At 44.2% G+C, this 24743-nt stretch overlaps 1 protein-coding gene across 6 annotated transcripts in view; it reads right to left on the bottom strand.

Annotated features, from left to right (window-relative positions):
• The window catches only part of SPAG17 (sperm associated antigen 17), a 282801-nt gene that overhangs the window by 190999 nt on the left and 67059 nt on the right, over positions 1-24743 (bottom strand). For 5 of the 6 annotated variants that reach the window (XM_045000967.1, XM_045000963.1, XM_045000962.1 and 2 more), the window contains 2 exons: positions 3261-3392; positions 1218-1422 (listed from right to left, as the gene is read on the bottom strand). In XM_045000967.1, coding sequence (XP_044856902.1) covers positions 1218-1422; positions 3261-3392 — 337 coding nt within the window. Of the gene's footprint in view, positions 1-1217; positions 1423-2287; positions 2575-3260; positions 3393-24743 lie in introns of those variants that run through there. The other variant, XM_045000970.1, reaches the window with a different exon arrangement.

Raw genomic sequence — 24743 nt, 5'->3', positions numbered from 1 at the left:
GCTAGTTACAGATGCAGCATCTCTGTAAATAGCTCTCTTAATAGAGAGCCAGTTTAGTTTAAAAAACATGGAGTGCTATCATGTTCTTACTGAGCATATGGTACATGAAAGTTATTGTCCAACAGTGATTTTTTTAGGTAAGTATGTACAAAAATAGTTGAGCTGGTTTTGAGAGTGAGGGAAATGGAAAAGGAACATTTTCCACATCATAAAAAGTCTTTGACTTTGATTTAGCACCTAAGTGCATAAGGGTAAGAAGCTGAAATGTGGCAGGATGAGTCCTGTGGGAGGATAGGCACTTTTCAGTGTTCTGGTGAAAAATGGATTTTTGATTTGCCCAAGTTCTTTTGGTTTGTCAGTTATAGTTAGAACATGTGCAGGAGTGTGTTTTTACACAGTTAAAATGCTTTTTAATAATCTCCAAGTGTTCTAAATGAAAGAGGGCAGCAGTGCTCATGCATGCATAGCAGAGTTTACTGCTCAGGGGAAAATGAAGTGAATATATGTACTGAATGAGGCAGAGCTTTCTAGACACCATCTTGATCCACTAATAAACTGGAAAACAGAACAGCAGAATCTCAGTTACGAACACTTGGGGAATGGAGGTTGTTTGCAACTCTGGACAAAACATTATGATTTTTCTTTCAAAAGTTTACAACTGAATATTGACTTAATACAGCTTTGAAACTTTACTGTGCAGAAGAAAAATGCTGCTTTCCCTTTATTTTTTTAGTAGCTTACTTTTAACACTGTACTATACTGTATTTGCTTTTTTTTTTTTTTTGGTCTCTGCTGCTGCCTGATTGCGCACTTCTGGTTCCAAATGAGGTGTGTGGTTGACTGGTCAGTTCCTAACTCTGGTGTTCGTAACTCTGAGGTTCTACTATATGTTGTAGGAAACAAAGTGCAATATACAGTGAGCCTTGCCTCATAAAGGGCTCAATTCTGCACATGTCCGCTATGGTTTAGGAATACGATTTTTCTCAGAACTGGTTAGCACATTATTAACTTGTACAGCTTTTGATATTTTATAACACAAGAAGAGGACTGCCTCATGGATATGGAGGTAAATGTAACTATTTTATTTCTTGACTTATAATGGGTTTTAATCTTTCTAAAGGGAATACATCAGAGTCTTCAATCAGCAGGTAGGTTTCAAGACTTTTAAATGCTCTTTGGGTGAGTTGATCAGCAGGGTATTTGCATGCTTTACATACCCAAATATTTGTCATCTTCCTCTTCTTCTCCCCGTCGCTTTAGTGTGGTGTCCTTTTTAATAGTAGTTGCTGTTGGTACTGCTTCAGCTTTCTTTCCCTTCCCTCCTTTTCCTGCAGATTTGGCACTGGGTGGCTTTTCCTTCTTGCCAGGAGGTTTAGCTTTCCCTTTATCTTTTTCTTTCTCCTTCTCTCGCTCTTCTGCTGCCTGGTAAAATTAACAAACTAATCTCACCTATTAGTCTAAGCATATACAGAACAAATGGTTGACTGTAGTAAAACTTTACTGTTTGAATATATTTATTTGAATATTTTTCCCTCTGACCCTTCAGGATTTTGTTTTGGTGCAGCTGTCTTGAGCTCAACCCTTTCTCCCTTTTCACACTCTTCAGTTTATTATATTCCTATTAAATAGCAGTGCCAAGACCTCATGCTAAAAGAATATGGTATATATGAGAAAATAACTATGATTTTTAAAAAATGCGTGAAATTGGTGCTGGTGAAAGGTGGATTGATACAGCACTGGAAACTAATGCCCTCTGATGCTTTAAGCTTCAGAGCAGGTACAGCACTTGCAGCAGCAGTGCAAACTTCCCTGTGGACCAGGAAGGAACTGCGGCTGATCAAAAAGTTCAGAGTCTAAGGCTGGTTCAGTCCTTAGCATCTCTATTGAAACTGCCAACTATGGAATCAATTGGTGCCAACTCTGTCGGTCTTTTCTTTGATGTGAACATCTATCCACTATGAACTGGGACTGAGAGCACTAAATTCATTTCACACAGGACACTAATGAATCATTAGATAATTCCCGGACAAAAACTATATTAAAATAGAGCTAAGGTGGACAGTATATATATAAAAAAATTGCAGGGAAGGTGTCACCTGTAGTACCATAATCATATACTTATAATTAAGGCAATTTAGTGTTTGTGGCCCCAGATTAGATTAAATAGATACTTTAAAAGGTACATTCGATTTTTCTTTTCTTTTTTTGCCCTCTCATGGTGTCATGTTGAAGGGTGTACAAGCAGCAAGAAAAGCTCTCGGCACTCTGTGTAATTGGTATCATTTACCATACTCAATTGTTTTGCTGGATGCTGCAGAAGAAGCAGCCTTTCTGGCTGTAGCTGTTGTCTTTTACTTCAGATTAGAAACCAGAGATTCTGCCTTCTTTTGCTCTCTTCCTTCTCAGTCCGGTACTAAGCACCCTCCCATGTGCTCCTTTTAAACTATTCAGACATGTCTCCGAGAGACTCTTAACGCTATCTAGAGGATTGGTGGATTCCAACCAGTTTTCTTCATCTCATTTCAAATTTATTCCACTTCAGACTTTTGTAAACCCCATCTTTTTGTGCTACAGCTTTGGGTTCCTAACCCAATGAACACATAGAGTCAGATTATACAATTGTCAGTTCTAGAATGTTCACAAAACACTGCCTTATTTATTGTATCTGGGTCATTTCCTAGAATTAAGTCCCAAACACAGTAGACACTGAACTTGTCTGGTTTTGAGCAAAGAGCTCTAGATGTTTTTCAACACCTTCAGAGACTTTTGCTACTATTTTTTTCCAGTTTAATATTTCCTTATGTTCTGTAGTCTCATTTGCTTATTCTTTAACCTTTTACATACACTGCAGCACTTAGCTGTCCTGCATTTGTATCCCATTTGTTTCTTCTGATATCTTCCCCTATAATTCCGATCTTCTTTATAATTACTAAAAGCAGTTATTTCCATCTCATTCCTCTAAAAAGGACTTTTGTATTAACTTTCTGTTTTTCTTTCTCCTGTCCCACCTTCTGCATCTCAGTACTCAGGAATGAATATTTAAGGAGTTAACTATTTTAAAGACTTAATAAAAAAGAATATTCTATTTGGTTTGTTTTTAGCTTCTCCTCAGTTATAAATGCATTTATTGGATAATATTTTCTAATAGTAGCAGGGACAGAAGTTGAATTTACTTGGGCAACACTTGACTGTGTGATCTGGAGGGAATGGAATTGCCTTCATAAAGTTGGGAACATCCTCCCTACAGCACACAAGAGTACCTTCTTTTCAGCGGCTCTTCTCTGCAGGTCCTTCTGTTTGATGCAAAGCAGCTGAAATTTCAATAGTTTTCCAATCAGTGTTACAGGAAGCTGCTCTCCACTATCCAGAATGGCTTTGGCTGTCTCTATCACCTGCAAAGAGGTGAAGAAAGTTATTATTAATACAGTTTCAATATAAAATTTGGCATATACTGTGTGTGCTGACAAGGTGGACTGATATTTCACATTTTAAAGTATGTGGCTCACAATAAGATGGACATCCTAAGTCATACTTTCAAAAACTGACCCAACACCAGTAACAGCCTATCCCCACTCCTTGGCTCTCAGATCCTTCTTGCTAATCAGCTGGAGTGCTGCTCACTGTCACACTACACACAAGATGAGATGGGGGCAACATTCTACATTTCATTTTAGGAGTATACAGATATCCAGTTAATGTTGTAAAAACATCCACTATTAGGTTTTAAATAGTGGAGCAATATTAACAGCAACTTAGAGAGTTATAAATTAAATAGCACTGAATAGATACCAAACCAACTGGGATAGCCAGCGCTACTGTTTATAAAATGGCTAGTGTCTGTGTTACTAACCCTGACTGAAAGATACAAACTGCTTGTTGGCAATTTGAGCCAGGCTATACTGGTGCAAAGACACCCTCTCTTTGTTTAATGTTGATTTGGCTGGTACTACGTAGCCTAATTTATGTGAAATAAGGCTATTGAGTTTTCCTCAGGTGATGACAGCAGCAGGAACATACAGCTGCATTGTCCAGATGTGTGACACTGACAGGCTGTTTTATGACTATGTTTTTTACAGCCTGCTGCCACTAAATTTCATACAACTCACTAACATCTGGGCTGTTTTCCTTGGAGCCTCATAACCACTTTATTTAGTGCAAAAAAAAAAAAAAGAGCAAAAAAAAAAAGCACAAAACACCATAAAAAGTTGTTACATGTTTCTTTTCACTTCTGTTTTCTCTCTAATAAAGTTCACCTATGTAGGAAGCACTGCTGAAGAGGAATCCAGCCATAATATTTTCCTACTTTTGTTTCTAAGCAAGCATCAGATTTATGTATAACCTTGGGCTGAATTAGGTGTTACTCAAATGTTCTGACATGTTTCTTTTCCCCCCCCTTGGAGCAATTACACTTGGGTACATATGGTGTCTATTTTACTTGCTCAGATTCAGACAATGAAGATGCATGCTGCATCTTGCTGAATTGTGTCTTGTCTGATAGACACCATTGGCCTTGGCCTTTCATGGTTTCTTGTTCAGTTTCTTAGGAGTTTTCTCCGCCAAGTGAAAGAGAGGAGAAAGAAAATTCTGCCTCTTACTATGAATGACTCTATGGATCAAACTAAGCCAAAATGTAACTGAAGCTGAAATGGACCAAACTACTGTTTCATACCATAGGAGGAGGAACAAGGTAGAGCTTTGCAAACTGACCTGAACCCTATGGGACACTGCTGAGGTTGAGGTCAAGTCAGGTCTGAAAACAGCCCACCCTCTCGGGCTTGGGTTGGGTCATCTCCAATCATTTCCTCCAGCCCATGCAGTTGGCATGGCAATGGCTACATGACCTATTTCTGCCAGCCACCGCCACTTCATTGTGCTGCATGTGCTGTGGAGTGTGCCGAAAAGTCACAGTGCTTTTCCCTCGGCAGCACACACAGCAGAATGAGGTGGTATCATCCAGTAGGAGCAGGGTACACAGCCACCACTGTGCTGCCCCCAAAAGCAGAAAGTGGCCAGAGATGGGTTGCAAATGGGGGGGGCAAGCAAGAAGCTTCCACCAGACAAAACCCAAAGATGAGGCAGTGGTACTGACGCAGGTTTGGTGTGAAGTGTTGGGTTTAGGTCAAGTGGGTTCTGAAAACTATTTGAAGCTCTCAGGTCAGGTTCAGGTCCAGGTTGGGCTTTAAAATTAGGCCCAAGCAGACCTTTAGAACATAGTCCAGCTTTTCTGGAACTCAGAAGAGGGAGACAAAACCACAGAAACACTTGTTTACATAACAAACAAAAACCCAACACCAGTAAATCTGGCATTAAGTTTACTGCATTAATAGAAAAATAAGTGACAGCTACCGTCAATTTTGCTTTGCACCGCATAATATACCTTTGCCAGAGTACCTCCTGACCACTGTCTCAGTTAGGGCCCAACCCAACTCTGATTAAAATCATTGGAAAGGCTTCTGTTGACTTCTGAGATAGATTAGGACCTCAGTAAGTAACAGATTATGGAAGGACTTAGAGAACTGCAGGTGGGACCAGTACCCTAAAATCTATTGGTCAATTGTAATGAATAATATTCAGCTGGAGCTAGCCCAAGCAGGAAATGTCAGTTCGGAGGGAGAGAGAGTTTGCCAGAAGCAGCACACTCATCCCCCTGACTGAGGGAGCGAGATCCTTGTGTTTCTCTTCACTGACCCCTTTTGACAAATGCAGAAGTGGTGTTAACAGTCTTCAGGAGACACATCCCGACTGCCTAACTAGAAGGCTAGGGCATGCAAAGCAGAGTCCTTGAAACACTGCAGAGGGGAAATGGGGAAATCCTGGAAGGCTTCCCAAAAACTACATAAAGTAACCGGCCTAGTGACAGTTGCTGTTTTATTAATAGTTCAAATAGATGTGTGACAATTCTCCAAAATAGGTCACATTTTTGGAGTTTACTGTACCCCCCCATATATCATTTGAATGTTTATTTTATGTACATTTAGATGGGTATGATGTGGAATTGTCAAGCAGTGTCATTTTTTGCATAGAACCTGAAACACTGCAACAGTTTTTACTGTTTAAGTTAATTTCAACACCTTAAATGTGGTGTTTATTGGTCAAAGCTACCAAACAAAAGTGTATTAGAAGATTTTTACTGGTTTTGCCTGGGCAAGTGTTTTTCCCCCCCCCCAGAAATGATTAACCTGTTTAGCATGTGGTAAATATGGCGAATATCAACTTTTGCAACATACTAATATGAAATGCCTGGAATTGAAAGTATTACAGAGAAGCTGCACAGGGACCCTGGCCTTAAATCTCTTCCTTAGTAATCTAAATTTAACTTCTAGTACTCCTCTCCTACACCATTGCTACCAAAATGTACCACGACCACAGACTCTTGCTCAGAACTCATAAGAAGTTTGTCTGGATGTACCCATCACCTTTGAACCAGGCAGGCAAGTCACTGTATGGTTCTCGTTGTCACCATTTCCACCAGTAGATATTTCTAATGATCAGATTCACTGCAGCGTGTTTGCATCTCACAACTGTGATCTCTCTGTGTATGAGCAATGCTCAGCCTCCTCTACCTTTCATGGAAGGTGGGTCCCATACAAGGAAGTTTGTCCCTCCATCTCACTCCTTTGAGAAAATCTGTCCTTAAATATCAATTCAGTACATAGCCTAGTACAGAGCATTTCAAAGAATTGCTGAACAGGGAGCCACTTAAAGAGGAAGCAAACATCAAGATCTTCTTCTGCCTCCTGGATATCAACACAGACACCCCAACTAAGGAAGAGATCATACAAGCCATCAAATCCTTAAAAAATGAGAAAGCTCCAGGCAAGGATAACTTGAATGCAGAATTGTTCAGGGTAAATCCTAAATTAGCCGCATCTATCCCGGCCCCTTATTTACATCAGTCTGGGAAAAGGAAAAAGTGCCAGATAAGTGGACCAATGGGGTTGTAGTGAAGATACCAAAGAAAGGAACTCTCAGTGATTGTAATAACTGGCATGGTATCACACTTTTATCTGTGCCAAGCAAAGTACTGTGTAAGATCATAATCCAGCATATATCAGAGGCAGTTGATAGCATTCTCAGAAAAGAACAAGCTGGTTTTCGGAAAGGCCGAGGATGCACAGACCAGATCTTCACTCTACGAAACATAATAGAACAGTGCTTAGCAACTCTACATAAATTTCATGGACTTTGAGAAGACTTTTGATAGCATTCACAGAACCAGCCTATGGTGCATTCTGCAGGCATATGGAATATCTTTCCATATAATCAATGTCATCAAAAGCTTCTATTTCAACTTTACATGCAGTGTTGATCACAGTGAGCTCAATTTTTAAGTCAAAACAGGAGTACATCAGGGATGTGCCATGTCTGCAATCCTCTTCAACATTGCCATTGACTGGATAATGTTGCGTACAACAGAATACATGCCAGGAGGCATTAAATGGACACTCTTCTCATCCCTTGAAGACCTGGACTTCGCAGATGATGTTGCTCTCCTATTACATACCCAACACCATATACAAGAAAAAACAACTCAACTCAACGCATTCAGCCACCAAATTGGACTGAAAATCAACCACAATAAGACAGATATCATGATCTTTAATATTGCCTCACCATCACCAATATGGAAAGAGGATTATTTTCTCACCAATGTAGAAACATTCACATACTTGGGCAGCACCATCAGCCAGGATGGTGGAACAAGCCAGGACATCCAGAAATCAATAAAGCCAGAACATCTTCAGGGGCTTGAATACAGTCTGGAAATCATCAAAATACGACATCAAAACGAAACTCAAGATTTATCAGAGCTGCATACTTTCAACACTACTTTATAGTGCAGAATGCTGGGGAATGAGAGAGTATGGCATGTCCAAACTGTTTTCATTCCATACAACCTGTCTCAGAAAAATCCTATATCTTTTGGCCCAGAACAATCTCAAACCAAGAATTACTGACACAGTGCAGCCAAGAGGATCTGAGCACCATCATTGCCAGGAGGCATTAGAGATGGATCGGTCATGTGCTGCGGCTAGAAACTGATTCCATCACCAGAATAGCAATAAGATGCACACCTGAAGGCAAGCAAAAATGCGGCTGCCCGAAAACAACACAGGATCATAGAATATTAGGGTTGGAAGAGACCTCAGGAGGTCATCTAGTCCAATCCCCTGCTCAAAGCAGGACCAACACCAACTAAATCATCCCAGCCAGGGCTTTGTCAAGCCAGGCTTTAAAAACTTCTAAGGATGGAGATTCCACCACCTTGCAAGGTAACCCATTCCAGTGCTTCACCACCTTCCTAGTGAAATAGTGTTTCCTAATATCCAGTCTAGACCTCCCCCACTGCCACTTGAGACCATTGCTTCTTGTTCTGTCATCTGCACCACTGAGAACACCTTAGCTCCATCCTCTCTGGAACCCCCCTTCAGGTAGTTGAAGGTGAAGAGCTGTGGAAAACCTGTGGCTCAGCTCGGGAACCATTGAAAGACTTGCCAGAAATGGACAGGAGTGGAGGATCTTCATCACTGCCCTAAACGCCAGAGGCGTAATAGGAACATGATGATGATGATGATGACATAGCCTAGGAATTCTTTTGGAATCCTAGGTGTTTGTGGACATTCAAGTGACTCTGGTTGCCAAAAACAGCTTTTTCTGTCCGCAGCTGGCAAAAAGGCCCTGTCCCTTACTGATGGACAATGAACATGGCCACACAGACCCAAGCCTTTGTGATCTGCAGGCTGTGCGTGGGAATGAATGCACTGATTTTTAAAAGGTAAACACAGCAGCCTGCTTTCTGAGCAATACTGGCTACTGAGAGCCACTGGTTTCCTATAGAACACTGGGTTAATTTACTTTGGACCAAGCTACTTAAAAAGAACATCTGTGGCCCAAAGATAATGACCTCCAGTTACACTTATGGTGGAATTATGAAATTTTCAACATTGAAGATCAAATTCATGAGAGTTGGGACATACAGCTTTCTTGGAAACTGGCTCAAGACTTTGGAATTCCCTTTCAGAGGTGGTGATGAATGACCAGAGACCTCACTGCCTTCGCTGAAAAGGGTCTTGAGCACAAAATACCTAAATCAGGAGCTCCAATCCTTAAAACTACATAATCCAATACAGAAACTGAATACCTGGCTATCAGATGGTCTCCACTACTACCTCTGTTAGTACCTGTTGATAAAGTGGTGATAAAGCATGATCCTCTGTGCTGGCTACATGCTATGAATGCTTCTGAACCTTGATTTACATGATGGCATCTTGCAGTGCAGCTGTAGGCTTTCTGAGGACACCTTTGTGAGGGGAAGCTGCACCTGAAGGCAAACTTCTTCTCCCCAGACTTCACTAGTGAAAGACACTGAGCTACTGTCCTTCATTGTGCAGAGATGTGAGACACAATGTACAGGTATTTTGGTGCCACCTAAAAGCAATCCCCAAAACACTCTGACTCAATGGTGTTCCTCTGAAGAGACTCCTCTGAGCTATACAACAATCTGGGTTTGGGGTATAATAAAATACAATACATCAAAATCAAAATAAAACATTTCAGTTGATCTGAATTTTTTTTTCAATTTTCTTTTCTGCGAATTTCAAAATACTCATTGGTTTATAACTGGTATTAAACCAAATTTCAAATTCTCAAAATCTTCAGGAAAATGGAATTTTGCTCTCCACTCAGTCTAAAGAATAGCCACAGTAAGTGACATCTGTATACTTTTCAGTTGTTCATCTGGTATCTAGATCTTTATAGATATAACCCACCTTTGGGGCCACTTAATCTGTTTTGAAATGAAATTATACATAGCAGTGACAGTGTTACCAAAATGAAATAAGCAGCTGTTTTTAGAACTTTATAGAAATTTAAAACATAAAAACACAACCTCAGAGCCTGCTTTTGCCCTATGCTCCAAAAGCTCAACATGACTTGTCATACCCCTGATCTTCTCCCACCAGTAACTCTGTACCCTCTTTCGTTCTTCTCCCTTTGTCTGATCCTGTGAGCCATGCAACCTTAATTCTCCTCTTTCAACTCCTTCCTTAAGACTCAATTGTTTGGGTTAGCCTTCCCACTTTTACTTCAAAGATGCTGTTCCCTCAAATTATAGTATACTGACTTATAGTCAAATAATAAATATAGTAATACATAATTTAAAAAATAAAGAACTAACTGGAGGTGCATGTAACAAGAAAAGCAGTTACTAACCCTTTTGTAACTCTTGTTCTTCAAGATGTTTTGTGCATGTCCATTCCACTATAGTGCATGCCCAGCACATGATTGTCAGAGATTTTTTTCCCAAAGCAGTACCTGTTGGGGCAGCTTGAGTATAAAGGGTGGAGCTATCTCTGGACAGACTCTGATAGAGAAGGGAAGGAGAGCAGTTTGTAGAATGGACATGTGCAACGCATCTCGAAGAACAACAGTTATAAAAAGTCTAGTAACTTTTTAATTCTTCAAGTGCTTGCACATGTCCATTCCAGTGTAGGTGACTCACAAGCAGACAAATATGGAGGTAGGCTTGAAGTCTACCTGAATAGTGACAAAAGAACAACCAATCCAAAATTGGAGTTGTCCCTGGACTGACGGGAAATGGCATAATGAGAAGCAAAAGAGTGGACTGATGACCAAGTCGCTGCTCTGCAAATATCTAAGACCACAACATGCACCAAGAAAGCTGCTGACATTGTCTGTGCTCTAGTAGAATGGGCCAGTACTCTAGCTGGTAAAGATACCATGGCTAACTGGTAGCATAAACAAATGTATGATGAGATCCAGAATGAGATTCTGAGTAGAGACTGGTTGGCCCTTAATGCTGTCTACAACTGCAACAAACAACTGTGCGGAGGATCTAAAGAACTTAATTTGGTCCAGACAGAAAGCTAGAGAGCTTCTCACACCCACTGAATGAAGCCTCTCCTCTTCTCTATCCACACAGGGTTTCAGGAAGAATGTTGGCAAATACACTGTCTCATTAACATGGACATTAGAAATGACCTTGAAGAGAAATTTTGGATGAGGGCATAGATAAAATTTGTCCTTGTGAAAAACTGTATAGGAAGGTTCTGACACTAGGTCCCTCAACTCACTCATCTTTCTGGCGGAGGTAATGGCCATTAAGAATGCTACCTTCATAGAGAGGTGAAGCAAGGAGAGCAAGTTGCAAGGGGTTCAAATGGCAATCCCATTAACTTTGTTAGCACCATGTTCAGACCCCCGGGCGGGGGGAAGGGAATCTTACTATATGAATATAACTTTTCATATCAAGCTTTTTAAGGACTGGATAACAACTGATTGTAGAACAGGGATCTACCATCCACTGAGGTATGAAAAGCCGAGATGGAAGCAAGGTGTACCTTTATAGAGCTACTTGCTAAACTCTGATGTTTCAGATCAAGAAGATAGTCCACAACGCAGGGGAGCATGCTCTGGAGGTATGTCTTTCTGCTGGGACCAAACAGAGAAGTGCTTTCATTTACCCAGGTAAGTGCACCTAGTTGAGGATTTTCTATTACTGAGAAGTACTTCCTGGACATCCTAAGAACAGGATATCTTGCCAGGCATTAACCATGAAATATCCATACCATGAGGCAACCTTGGTCCTGAAAAATTACATCTGAATCCAGCAGGAGAGGCAGTGGAGGTTTCACTGACAAGGATAGCAGAATTGAGTACCAGTGTTGTTGAGGCAATGTCGGTGTTAGAAGGATGAGATGAGCACTGACTTGTTTGACTTTGCACAAGATGCTGTGCAGCAAGGGAATCAGAGGGAAGGCATACAAGAGAGGATTTTTCCAGGGAAGTAGAAACACATCTGTCAAAGAGCCTGGGCTGAGACCTCCCTGAAAATAAAACCAATGGCATTTTCTGTTGGTCTTTGGTGCAAATAGGTCCATCTGGGGAGTTTCCCAGTGCAGGAAGATGGACCTGGCAGTGTTCAGACATATAGATCACTCGTGGTTGGAGAAGGTCCTGCTCCATTGGTCCACCAACGTGTTCTCTTTCCTTGGAAGATAAGCTACTTTGAGATTAATTTAATTGGTTATGTTATGCAAAAATCCCAGAAGCAGATTGGTTCCTGACACAGCAAGGTCGACCATGCCCCTCCCTGTCTTTTCATGTAAAACATGATGGCAGATTAAGTCTGTTAGAATCAACAAGCGCTTTCCTGCTATATGTGGGAGGAAGGCTGAACAGGCTAGTTGCACAACTCTTAACTCTGACATTTCATTTATATGAGTCAATAGATCTTGAGGTGCCAAGAGATGCTGAGTCTGCTGGGACCCCATATGAGCCACTCAACCCAGGTCTGATGCATCTGTGACTAAAGTGAGGACTGGTAGCAGGGGGGGAGACGCTAAGGGGGACTCCCACACAGAGATTCAGAGGGTCTATCCACCAATGCAGAGATGACAAAACTGACATTGGCATCTGAACCACCTTGTCAGATGACATTGACTTGGGGTATACACAGATGCTAGCCATGCCTGTAGCTTTCTGAGGTGTAGCATGGTGTGTTGAACCACACAGGTACACACTACCATGTGACTCAGGATTCAGACACAGCTGAGTGCCGTGGTGAGAGGGTAAGATTTCAGTCAAAGCACCAGGCCCCGTAATGTCTTGAACCTGGATTGCAGTAGCAAAGCCTTAGTCATTGTGGAGTCTAAGACCGCTCTAATAAACTCTATCTTTTGTAGAGGTTTTAAAATTGATTTGTCCTGATTCACTAGGACCCTCAGTGCATTGAATGTGGACAGGACAGTGTATACGCTGGATAGCACTTGATCAATCAGTCGTCAAGGTATGGGAACACGTGGACTTGAGTTTTGTAGCTGTGCTGACACTACTGCCATGCATTTCGCGAACACCCAAGGATCAGCTGAGAAACCAAACAGGAGCACTGTCAACTGACAACGGGACTCACCTTCCACAAAACTGAGAAACTTCTGATGGTTGTGTCATATCATGACAAGGAAGTAAGGATCCTGTATGTCGAGTATGGGATACCAGTTCCCCTTGTTCCAGGAAGGGAATAACTGAGACTAAGGTAACCATGCAAAACTTTGTTTTCTTCAGGAATTTGTTTAACTCTCTTAGATCCAAAAGAGGCCTGAGATCCCCTTTCACTTTGGGGATCAGAAAGTACTGGAAATAAAAACCTTTCCCTCTAAGACCCAGTGGAATTCCTCTATGGCCCCTGCTTGAAGAACCGACCGGGTCCCTTCACGAGGATGATCTCATGAGAGTGGTCCCTGAAGATGGATAGGGAAGGGGAGTAGGAAGAAGGGGTAGAAATGAACTGGAGGGCATATCCCAGTTCTTCTGTGCTTAAGACCCACTGATCCAGTGTTATGTGGGCCCAAGAACTTAAGAAATGGAATAAGTGGTTGGTAAACAAAAAATGGGAAACAGATGGGACTATGGTAACTGGTACACTGCTCTCAATCAACGCATCAAAATGTTTGTTTGGATGAGGTGGGTGGATGGGATGAAAACCAATGAAGCCAAAGTGAAGGGCGGTGGAGGACCTCCTATAACTCTTACCCTTTCTCCTTGGCAGACCTTGACACTGGGGAGAAAAATCCTGATATCTGTATTGCTGCTGAGGATGGAACTGTTTCCTCTTTGTCACCAGAGTATAGATTCCAAGAGATTTTAATGTTGTCCTGGAATCTTTTAGGCTATGAAGCCTATTGTCCGTGTTATCTGAAAACAAAAAGGCACACTTCAAAGGGGAGGTCCTGAATGGTCTGCTGAACTTCCAAGGAGAGCCTGGATGCCTGTAACCATGAACACCTTCCCATGGTAATAGCTGATGCCATGGTTAGAGACACCACATCTGCACCATCTAACCTGTTCTAGGGAGCAGTTCTGGCCACCAGCTTGTATTTATCCATCATTATTGCAAACTCCTGCTGCTAGTCTGGCAGCATGTCTTTAAATTGTATGATGTTCTCCCAGAGGGTGAAGTCATAGCAGCTCAGGAGTGCTTGCTGGTTTGCAATCCTGAGTTGAAAATTCCCTGTAGAATAAAGCTTTTGCCCAAAGAAGTCCAGCCTCTTTGCTTTTTGCCATTCAGCATCGATGCTTGGTGCCTTTGTCTCTCCTGTTCATTAGCAGCTGCCACCACCAAGAAACCCAAGGGAGGGTGGGAATACAAATATTTATATCCCTTAGAGGGAATGTATTACCTCCTTTCAGCTCAGTTTGCTGTGGGAGGTAAGAAGGACGGCATCTGCCATAGCACCTTGACGGGTTCCATAATGGTTTTGTTGATCAGCAGTACCGTCCTGGCAAGGCCCGCCAATACCAAGATGTCCACCAACTTGTGGGAGCTTTCATGCATCTCCTCTGCCTGAATATCAAGAACACAGGCCACCCTTCTTGATAAGTTTTGGTGAGCCCTGGGGTCCTCTGGCAGTGGTGAATGGCTTGCTTCCTCAACTACTTCATCTGGTGATAAGGAAGAGGATTCCACAGGATTCTGAGGTGGTGGCTGCTCCATGACTGGCCATGGATAAACTACCTGAATTGGATCTGGATGCTCGGTACTGATGTCAATATCGGGTACCAGAGAGTGATGTCCTCATTGCTGATGCTCCTGGAGAAGTTTCAATGACCCAGAGCAAAACAGCTGCAGGGAATACCTAATGGGAAGGGGAGCAACCCATAACGTCCAGGATAGCCACTGATATGGGTCTTGGACCCAACCTTGACAGGGCTATTGCCCCTTGGAAGAAGGCCAGTCTTGAGACTGTTGTACTGCCCACAGTTCCCAAGTCCGTAATGGAGGATATGTCCTCTGCCTTGTATGAAACACCAATGAATGTACCTCTGAGTCTGAAGATGTAGTGTCTGATCTGTCCAACATTGGGGGTGGGGGAAAGAACCAGTTGGTGCCAGGGACAGGTACCCCGAGTCCAAGGAAGGAGTAACTGTGGAAATCATTGGAGGCTTGCCTTTGGACTGCACCTGCCTTTGCAGAGGTTTGGTAGGCAATGGCATCAGTACTGACTGTGAACCTTCTTGAACTGGTGGGGACACTGGTACTGAGAGACTAAGTAGGTCTCTTGTAGCTGCATATGGCTCCAGGGTGATTGAAAGCAGCAGTGGCTGATGGCTCTGTCTCAGAGACCCTTCAGAGATGCACTCAACAGACCTGGCACAGGCTTCGAAGGTAGCGACCCCTTCTTTTTAGATTAATATTGCTCCAATGAAAGACTTTTCCCAGCATGTTTCTTAGGGTATGTCTACACTGCATTTAGATACCTATAACTGGCCCATACCAGCTGATATGGGCTCATGTGGCTTGGGCTAAGGGGTTATTTCATTGCAGTGCAGACTCTAGGACCTGGTGAGGCAGGAGGGTAAAGTTAGGTGTGACGGGTTCGGTCCGGAGACCCTCTTGGGACTGTCACCAGATATGCTGGAATTACCTCTGAGCCCATTTTCCACTGCCAGCTTGGGACTGCAGAACCCTGCCTTTTTGAGCCAGACAAGGAAGCCTGCTGCAACACAGACCCAGGGTCTGAATCACACCCCCAAAGCTGGAGACTTCACTGAAAACAGCTTAGCAAGTATTCCTGTCTCCAGCACCCAGACACCCAGTTCCCAATGGGATCCAAACCCCAAATAAATCCATTTTACTCTGTATAAAGCGTCTACAGGGTAAACTCATAAATTGTCCATTCTCTATAACACTGATAGAGAGATATGCACAGCTGTTTGCTCCCCAGGTATTAATCACTTACTCTGGGTTAATTAATAAACAAGCGATTTTATTAAGTATAAAAAGTAGGATTTAAGTGGTTTCAAATAATAACAGACAGAACAAAGTAAGTTACCGTGCAAAATAAAACAAAACACGCAAGTCTAAGCCTAATACATTTAATAAACTGAATACAGGGAAATCTCACCCTCAGAGATGTTCCAATAAGCATCTTTCACAGACTAGACTCCTTCCTAGTGTGGGGCCAATCCTTTCCCCGGTATAGTTCTTGTTAGTTCCATCTAAGGTGGTAACTAGGGGATTTCTCATGACTGCAGCCCCCTTTGTTCTGTTCCACCTCCTTTGATGGCTTTGGCACAAAGTGGGAATCTTTTGTCTCTCTGAGTCCCCACCCCTCCTTCTAACTGGAAAAGCACCAGGTTTAAGATGGATTCCAGTACCAGGTGACACGGTCACATGTCTTGTGAGACCCCAAGCCTCCATTCTTTTCTGGCGTGACTTACAGGAACACAGGAAGGCTTACAAGTAAACAGAGCCATTTACAACCAATTGTCCTGGTCAATGGGAGCCATCAAGATTCTAAACCACCATTAATGACCCACACTTTGCATAATTACAATAGGACTTCAGAGTAATACTTCGTATTTCTAGCTTCAGATACAAGAATGATACATTCATACAAATATGATGAACACACTCAGTAGATTATAAGCTTTGTAATGATAACAGGTATGTTAGCAACAAGAAGAAGGTCAAGGAAAGTGTGGGCCCCTTACTGAATGGGAGAGGCAACCTAGTGACAGAGGATGTGGAAAAAGCTAATGTACTCAATGCTTCTTTGCCTCTGTCTTCACGAACAAGGTCAGCTCCCAGACTATTGCACGGGGCAGCACAGTATGGGGAGGAGGTGACCAGCCCTCTGTGGAGAAAGAAGTGGTTCAGAACTATTTAGAAAAGCTGGACGAGCACAAGTCCATGGGGCTGGATGCGCTGCATTCAAGGGCGCTAATGGAGTTGGCAGATGTGATTGCAGAGCATTGGCCATTATCTTTGAAAATTCATGGCGATCGGGGGAGGTCCTGGATGACTGGAAAAAGGCCAATGTAGTGCCCATCTTTTAAAAAGGGAAGAAGAAGGATCTGGGGAACTACAGGCCAGTCAGTCTCACCTCAGTCCCTGGAAAAATCATGGAGCAGGTCCTCAAGGAATCAATTCTGAACCACTTAAAGGAGGGGAAAGTGATCAGGAACAGTCAGCATGGATTCACCAAGGGAAAGTCATGCCTGACTAACCTAATTACCTTCTATAATGAGATAACTGACTCTGTGGATGAGGGGAAAGCAGTGGATGTGCTATTTCTGGACTTTAGCAAAGCTTTTGATACAGTCTCCCACAGTATTCTTGCCAGCAAGTTAAAGAAGTATGGGCTGGATGAATGGACGGTAAGGTGGATAGAAAACTGGCTGGATGGTCGGGCTCAACGGGTAGTGATCAATGGTTCCATGTCTAGTTGGCAGCCGGTATCAAGTGGAGTGCCCCAAGGGTCGGTGCTGGGGCCGGTTTTATTCAATATCTTCATTAACAATCTGGAGGATGGTGTGGACTGCACCCTTAGCAAGTTTGCAGATGACACTAAACTGGGAGGAGTGGTTGATACGCTGGAGGGTAGGGCTAGGATACAGAGGGACCTAGACAAATTAGAGGATTGGGCTAAAAGAAATATGATGAGGTTCAACAAGGACAAGTGCAGAGTCCTGCACTTAGGACGGAAGAATCCCATGCACTGCTACAGACTAGGGACCGAATGGCTGGGCAGCAGTTCTGCAGAAAAGGACCTAGGGGTTACGGTGGACGAAAAGCTGTATATGAGTCAACAGTGTGCCCTTGTTGCCAAAAATCTAACGGCATTTTGGGCTGTATAAGTAGGAGCATTGCCAGCAGATTGAGGGATGTGATCATTCCCCTCTATTCGGCATTGGTGAGGCCTCATCTGGAGTACTGTGTCCAGTTTTTGGCCCCACATTACAAGAAGGATGTGGAAAAATTGGAAAGAGTCCAGCGGAGGGCAAGAAAAATGATTAGGGTGCTGGAGCACATGACTTTTGAGGAGAGGCTGAGGGAACTAGGATTATTTAGTCTGCAGAAGAGAAGAATGACGGTCGGATTTCATAGATGCTTTCAACTACCTGAAAGGGGGTTCCAAAGAGGATGGATCCAGACTGTTCTCAGTGGTACCAGATGACAGAACAAGGAGTAATGGTCTCAAGTTGCAGTGGGGGAGGTTTAGGTTGGATATTAGGAAAAACTTCTTCACTAGGAGGGTGGTGAAGCACTGGAATGGGTTACCTAGGGAGGTGGTGGAATCTCCTTCCTTAGATGTTTTTATGGTCAGGCTTGACAAAGCCCTGGCTGGGATAATTTAGTTGGGGATTGGTCCTGCTTTGAGCAGAGGGTTGGACTAGATGACCTCCTGAGGTCCCTTCCAATACTGATATTCTATGATTCTGTGATACCTTACAAGAGACCTTTTGCATGAAGCCTATTCCAGTTACATCATATTCAAACTTATAAATATATTTCCATAAAACATAGGGAGTGCAAGGCCACATTAGGATTCTCCCAAACACTTTAAACAGGACAGGTGTGGGTTACTGGCCTGCATGGGTTTTGCACAAGTGCGGCAGGACTTAAACCCTGGTGAGAGCCTCAGTGTTCCGGCACAAAAAAATGAAAAATTTAGTCCAAAAGATCTAAGACTATCAGGAAATACTAGCTAAAACTAACGTAACTAACGACTCACTGACAATAAGAGGGTACATATACAAAGGAGTGAGGGAAGCACTTATGATAACTAGTCTAAGATCACTCCGACAACTGTCACTGGTAGTAAGAAGAAAGTGAGGGAGATCAGTTTGATTTGGGAGTGCTTTGTTCCAGCTGGGCCTGACTGTTATAAAAAGACAATCAGCTGCGAACCAGCTGAGCAGCGAACAGCAGAGAGGCAAACAGAAGGAGTTTGCCTGGGAGTTCGCCTGGAGAGAGCTCTTAGAAGGAAGAGACCATGGATGCTGAGCAATCCGCCGTTGTGACCTGCACAGGATGCGCCATGTTCGTCTTCCTTCCACAGGATAGGAGCGACTTTGTCTGTACAAAGTGCAAGCTGATCTCCATCTTGGAAGAGAAGATTCAAGGTCTGGAGAAACGAATAACAACCCTGCATTCCATAAAAGAAAATGAGGATTTCCTGGATAGACGTCAGGATCAGCTGCAGCGGGCACAATGTTCTAAAGATTCAGAGCAGGCTACGCAGCGGGGACAGAAGGCCAGCAAGGATAAGTGGCGGCATGTGACTTCCAGAAGGGGAAAGAGTACCAGAAACATCCACGTACCAGAAACACAGATACAGGTGAGCAACCGTTTTCATGTTCTCTCCACAGGTACTAGTGCAGAGAGTGGAGTGGATGATATACCTGAGGGAACAGAGCTGAAGGAGACTCCACTGATTGGAAGGCATGAGATGCACCGTCCTAGGGATGGGGGTTCCACGACCACCACTCCCAAGAGGAGGAGGAGGGTGGTGGTGGTCGGGGACTCTCTCCTCAGGGGGACTGAGTCATCTATCTGCCGCCCGGACCGGGAAAACCGAGAGGTGTGCTGCTTGCCAGGGGCTAGGATTCAGGGGCTGCTTGCCAGGGGCTAGTGACGGAGAGACTGCCGAGACTCATCAAGCCCTCGGATCGCTACCCCTTCCTGCTTCTCCACGTGGGCACCAATGATACTGCCAAGAATGACCTTGAGCGTATCACTGCAGACTACGTGGCTCTGGGAAGAAGTATAAAGGAGTTTGAGGCGCAAGTGGTGTTCTCGTCTATCCTCCCTGTGGCAGGAAAAGGCCAGGGTAGAGACCGTCGAATTGTGGAAATCAACGAATGGCTACGCAGATGGTGTCGGAGAGAAGGGTTTGGATTCTTTGACAATGGGATGGTCTTCCAAGAAGAAGGATTGCTAGGCAGAGATGGGCTCCACCTCACGAAGAGAGGGAAGAGCATCTTTGCAAGCAGGCTGGCTAACCTAGTGAGGAGGGCTTTAAACTAAGTTCACCGGGGGAAGGAGACCAAAGCCCCGAGGTAAGTGGGGAAGTGGGATACCGGGAGGAAGCACAAGCAGGAGACTGCAAGAGGGGAGGACTCCTGTCTCAGACCGAGAAAGCGGGACAATCAGCGAGTTATCTTAAGTGCCTATACACAAATGCAAGAAGCCTGGGGAACAAGCAGGGAGAACTAGAAGTCCTGGCACAGTCAGGGAATTATGATGTAATTGGAATAACAGAGACTTGGTGGGATAACTCACATGATTGGAGTACTGTCATGGATGGATATAAACTGTTCAGGAAGGACAGGCAGGGCAGAAAAGGTGGGGGAGTTGCGTTGTATGTAAGAGAGCAGTATGACTGCTCAGAGCTCCAGTATGAAACTGCAGAAAAACCTGAGTGTCTCTGGATTAAATTTAGAAGTATGAACAACAAGGGTAATGTCGTGGTGGGAGTCTGCTACAGACCACCGGACCAGGGGGATGAGGTGGACGAGGCTTTCTTCCAGCAACTAACAGAAGTTGCTAAATCACAGGCCCTGGTTCTCATGGGTGACTTTAATCACCCCGATATCTGCTGGGAGAGCAATACAGCAGTGCACAGACAATCTAGGAAGTTTCTGGAAAGTGTAGGGGACAATTTCCTGGTGCAAGTGCTGGAGGAACCAACTAGGGGAAAAGCTCTTCTTGACCTGCTGCTCACAAACAGGGAACAAATGGTAGAGGAAGCAATAGTGGATGGGAACCTGGGAGGCAGTGACCATGAGATGGTCGAGTTCAGGATCCTGACACAAGGAAAAAGGGAAAGCAGTAGAACAGAGATCCTGGACTTCAGAAAAGCAGACTTCGACTCCCTCAGGGAACTGATGGGCAAGATCCCCTGGGAGAATAACATGACGGGGAAAGGAGTCGAGGAAAGCTGGCTGTATTTCAAAGAAACCTTATTGAGGTTGCAGGAACAAACCATCCCGATGTGTAGGAAGAAAAGTAAATATGGCAGGCGACCAGCTTGGCTTAACAGTGAAATCCTTGCTTGTCTTAAACACAAAAGAACAGCTTACAAGAAGTGGAGGATTGGACAAACAACCAGGGAGGAGTATAAAAGTATTGTTCAGGCATGCAGGTGTGAAATCAGGAAGGCCAAATCACACTTGGAGTTGCAGCTAGCCGGAGATGTTAGGAGTAACAAGAAGGGTTTCTTTAGGTATGTTAGCAACAGGAAGAAAGTCAAGGAAAGTGTGGGCCCCTTGCTGAATGAGGGAGGGAACCTAGTGACAGAGGATGTGGAGAAAGCTAGTGTACTCAATGCTTTTTTTGCCTCTGTCTTCACAGACAAGGTCAGCTCCCAGACAGCTGCACTCTGCAGCACGGTATGGGGAGGAGGTGACCAGCTCTCTGTGGAGAAAGAAGTAGTTTGGGGCTATTTAGGAAAGCTGGACGAGCACAAGTCCATGGGGCCGGATGCGCTGCATCCGAGGGTGCTAAAGGAGTTGGCCGATGAGATTGCAGAGCCATTGGCCATTATCTTTGAAAAATCATGGCGATCGGGGGAGGTCCCAGATGACTGGAAAAAAGCTAATGTAGTGCCCATCTTTAAAAAAGGGAAGAAGGAAGATCCAGGGAACTACAGGCCAGTCAGTCTCACCTCAGTCCCTGGAAAAATCATGGAACAGGTCCTCAAGGAATCAATCCTGAACCACTTAAAGGAGGGGAAAGTGATCAGGAACAGTCAGCATGGATTCACCAAGGGCAAGTCATGCCTGACTAACCTAATTGCATTCTATGACGAGATAACCGGCTCTGTGGATGAGGGGAAAGCAGTGGATGTGCTATTTCTGGACTTTAGCAAAGCTTTTGATACAGTCTCCCACAGTATTCTTGCCAGCAAGTTAAAGAAGTATGGGCTGGATGAATGGATGGTAAGGTGGATAGAAAACTGGCTGGATGGTCGGGCTCAACGGGTAGTGATCAATGGTTCCATGTCTAGTTGGCAGCCGGTATCAAGTGGAGTGCCCCAAGGGTCGGTGCTGGGGCCGGTTTTATTCAATATCTTCATTAACGATCTGGAGGATGGTGTGGACTGCACCCTTAGCAAGTTTGCAGATGACACTAAACTGGGAGGAGTGGTTGATACGCTGGAGGGTAGGGCTAGGATACAGAGGGACCTAGACAAATTAGAGGATTGGGCCAAAAGAAATATGATGAGGTTCAACAAGGACAAGTGCAGAGTCCTGCACTTAGGACGGAAGAATCCCATGCACTGCTACAGACTAGGGACCGAATGGCTGGGCAGCAGTTCTGCAGAAAAGGACCTAGGGGTTACGGTGGACGAAAAGCTGAATATGAGTCAACAGTGTGCCCTTGTTGCCAAGAAGGCTAATGGCATTTTGGGCTGTATAAGTAGGGGCATTTCCAGGAGATCAAGGGATGTGATCATTCCCCTCTACTCAGCACTGGTGAGGCCTCATTTGGAGTACTGTGTCCAGTTTTGGGCCCCACACTACAAGAAGGATGAGGATAAATTGGAGAGAGTCCAGCGGAGGGCAAGAAAAATGATTAGGGTGCTGGAGCACATGACTTATGAGGAGAGGCTGAGGGAACTGGGATTGTTTAGTCTGCAGAAGAGAAGAATGAGGGGGGATTTGATAGCTGCTTTCAACTACCTGAAAGGGGATTCCAAAGAGGATGGATCTAGACTGTTCTCAGTGGTAGAAGATGACAGAACAAGGAGTAATGGTCTCAAGTTGCAGAGGGGGAGGTTTAGGCTGGATTTTAGGAAAAACTTTTTCACTAGTAGGGTGGTGAAGAACTGGAATGGGTTACCTAGGGAGGTAGTGGAATCTCCGTCCTTAGAGGTTTATAAGGTCAGGCTTGACAAAGCCTTGGCTGGGATGATTTAGTTGGGTTTGGTCCTGCTTTGAGCAGGGGGTTGGACTAGATGACCTCCTGAGGTCCCTTCCAACCCTGAGATTCTATGATTCTATGATCAGGATGAATCCATCCTCTTATACCAGCACACAGTGGTGTGAGGTGACAGAGGGAGCTTGCACTGCCCTGACAGGTACCGCTGAGGGAAAAAGTTCTCTGATAACTGTGCACGAGGCAAGCACACACTTACAGTGATATGGACATATGCTAGAACTCAAAGAAGAATGCTTCCATTTGGCCAGGTAAATACTTCCAGTCGAATACTTTCGATTATTTAGAAGTACTTCTTGCATGTCCTTTGAGCAAGCCTCTTCCAGTGGTGTTAGCCATGAAGCATCCATGCTGTCAAGTGGAAGGCCTGCAGGTTGAGGTGGAGGAGATACCCATACCCTGGGAAACCACATCTGGATCCAACGGGAGTGACAGTGGATGTCTGACTGACAAAGCTAGTAGGGTCAAGAACCAGTGTTGCTGAGGCCTTACTGATGCTATAAACATGAGGTGAGCATGGTCTTGTTTGGTCTTAAACAAGACTCTGGGCAATAATGGAATCAGAAGGAATGCATACAGTAGAGTGTTCTTCCAGGGTAGCAGGAATGCATTCATCAACAAACCTTGGCTGTGACTCCCAAGAAACAGAACTGATGGCGCTTTCTGTTGGCCCTTGTTGCAAACAGGTCCACCTGGGAAGTCTCCAGAGATGGAAAAGGTATCTGGACACATCTGGATGAAGTGACTACTCCTGATGATCAGTGAAAGACCTGCTGAACTGTTCTGCCAGTGTATTCTGTACTCCTGGAAGATAGTTCTCAGGTGAATGGAGCTGGCTATGCAGAACTCCCAAAGGAGAATCACCTCCTGGCACAATCGAGTAAATTGGGCTCCTCCCTGTCTTCTCACATAAAACACAGTTGCTATATTGTCTGTTAACAGTAGCAGATTTTTCCCCTCAATATGTGGAAGGAAGGCTGAATGAGCTAGATGGACAGCTCACAATTCCCTGAAACTTATCTGAGCTTTCAAATCTTGGGAAGCCCAAAGACCCTGAGTCTGCAGGGCTTCCCCTGGACAGTCCCTACGGAAAAGGATAAATGGACACAAATCAGATATTAGGAATGGCAATATACAAAAACCTGTAGAACACTTCAATCTCCCTGGACACACAATAGCAGATCTAAAGGTAGCCATCCTGCAGCAAAAAAAATTAAGGACCAGACTTCAAAGAGAAACTGCTGAGCTTCAGTTCATCTGCAAATTTGACACCATCAGCTCAGGATTAAACAAAGACTGTGAATGGCTTGCTAACTACAAAAGCAGTTTCTCCTCCCTTGGTTTTCACACCTCAACTGCTAGAAAAGGGCCTCATCCTCCCTGATTGAACTAACCTCGTTATCTCTAGCCTGCTTCTTGCTTACATATATATACCTGCCCCTGGAAATTTCCACTACATGCATCCGACGAAGTGGGTATTCACCCACGAAAGCTCATGCTCCAAAACGTCTGTTAGTCTATAAGATGCCACAGGACTCTTTGCTGCTTTTACGGATCCAGACTAACACGGCTCCCCCTCTGATACCTGAGTCTGCAGTGACCCCATGTGTACTCTCCAACTCAGGAGGACGTATCTGTGACTAAAGTGAGTGCTGGTTGTGGGAGAGCAATGGGGACCTCTATAGAACCTTTCAAAGGGTCTGTCCATCAGTCCAGAGAGGACAAGACTAGCATTGGTATTCGACCCACCACATCTAGATGATGATGGCTCGGGAAATACAACAAAGCTAACCATCCTTGTCACTTTCTGAGGTGTAATGTGGAGTGCTGCTCTACATAGGTACATGCCATCATGTGCCTGTGGAGCCTGAAGCAACGGCATACTGTGGTGACAGGATGTGCTTTTAGTTCCAGAACTAAGCCTCACAGCGTTTTGAACCTTGATTGTGGTAGAAAAGTTTGACCTCCATAGAGTCCAGGACCGCTCTGATAAATTCTA

The sequence above is a fragment of the Mauremys mutica genome, chromosome 1, assembly GCF_020497125.1.
Source record: "Mauremys mutica isolate MM-2020 ecotype Southern chromosome 1, ASM2049712v1, whole genome shotgun sequence".
NCBI classification, from domain to species: domain Eukaryota; kingdom Metazoa; phylum Chordata; order Testudines; family Geoemydidae; genus Mauremys; species Mauremys mutica.
This window is presented reverse-complemented; position numbering and strand designations above follow the sequence as displayed.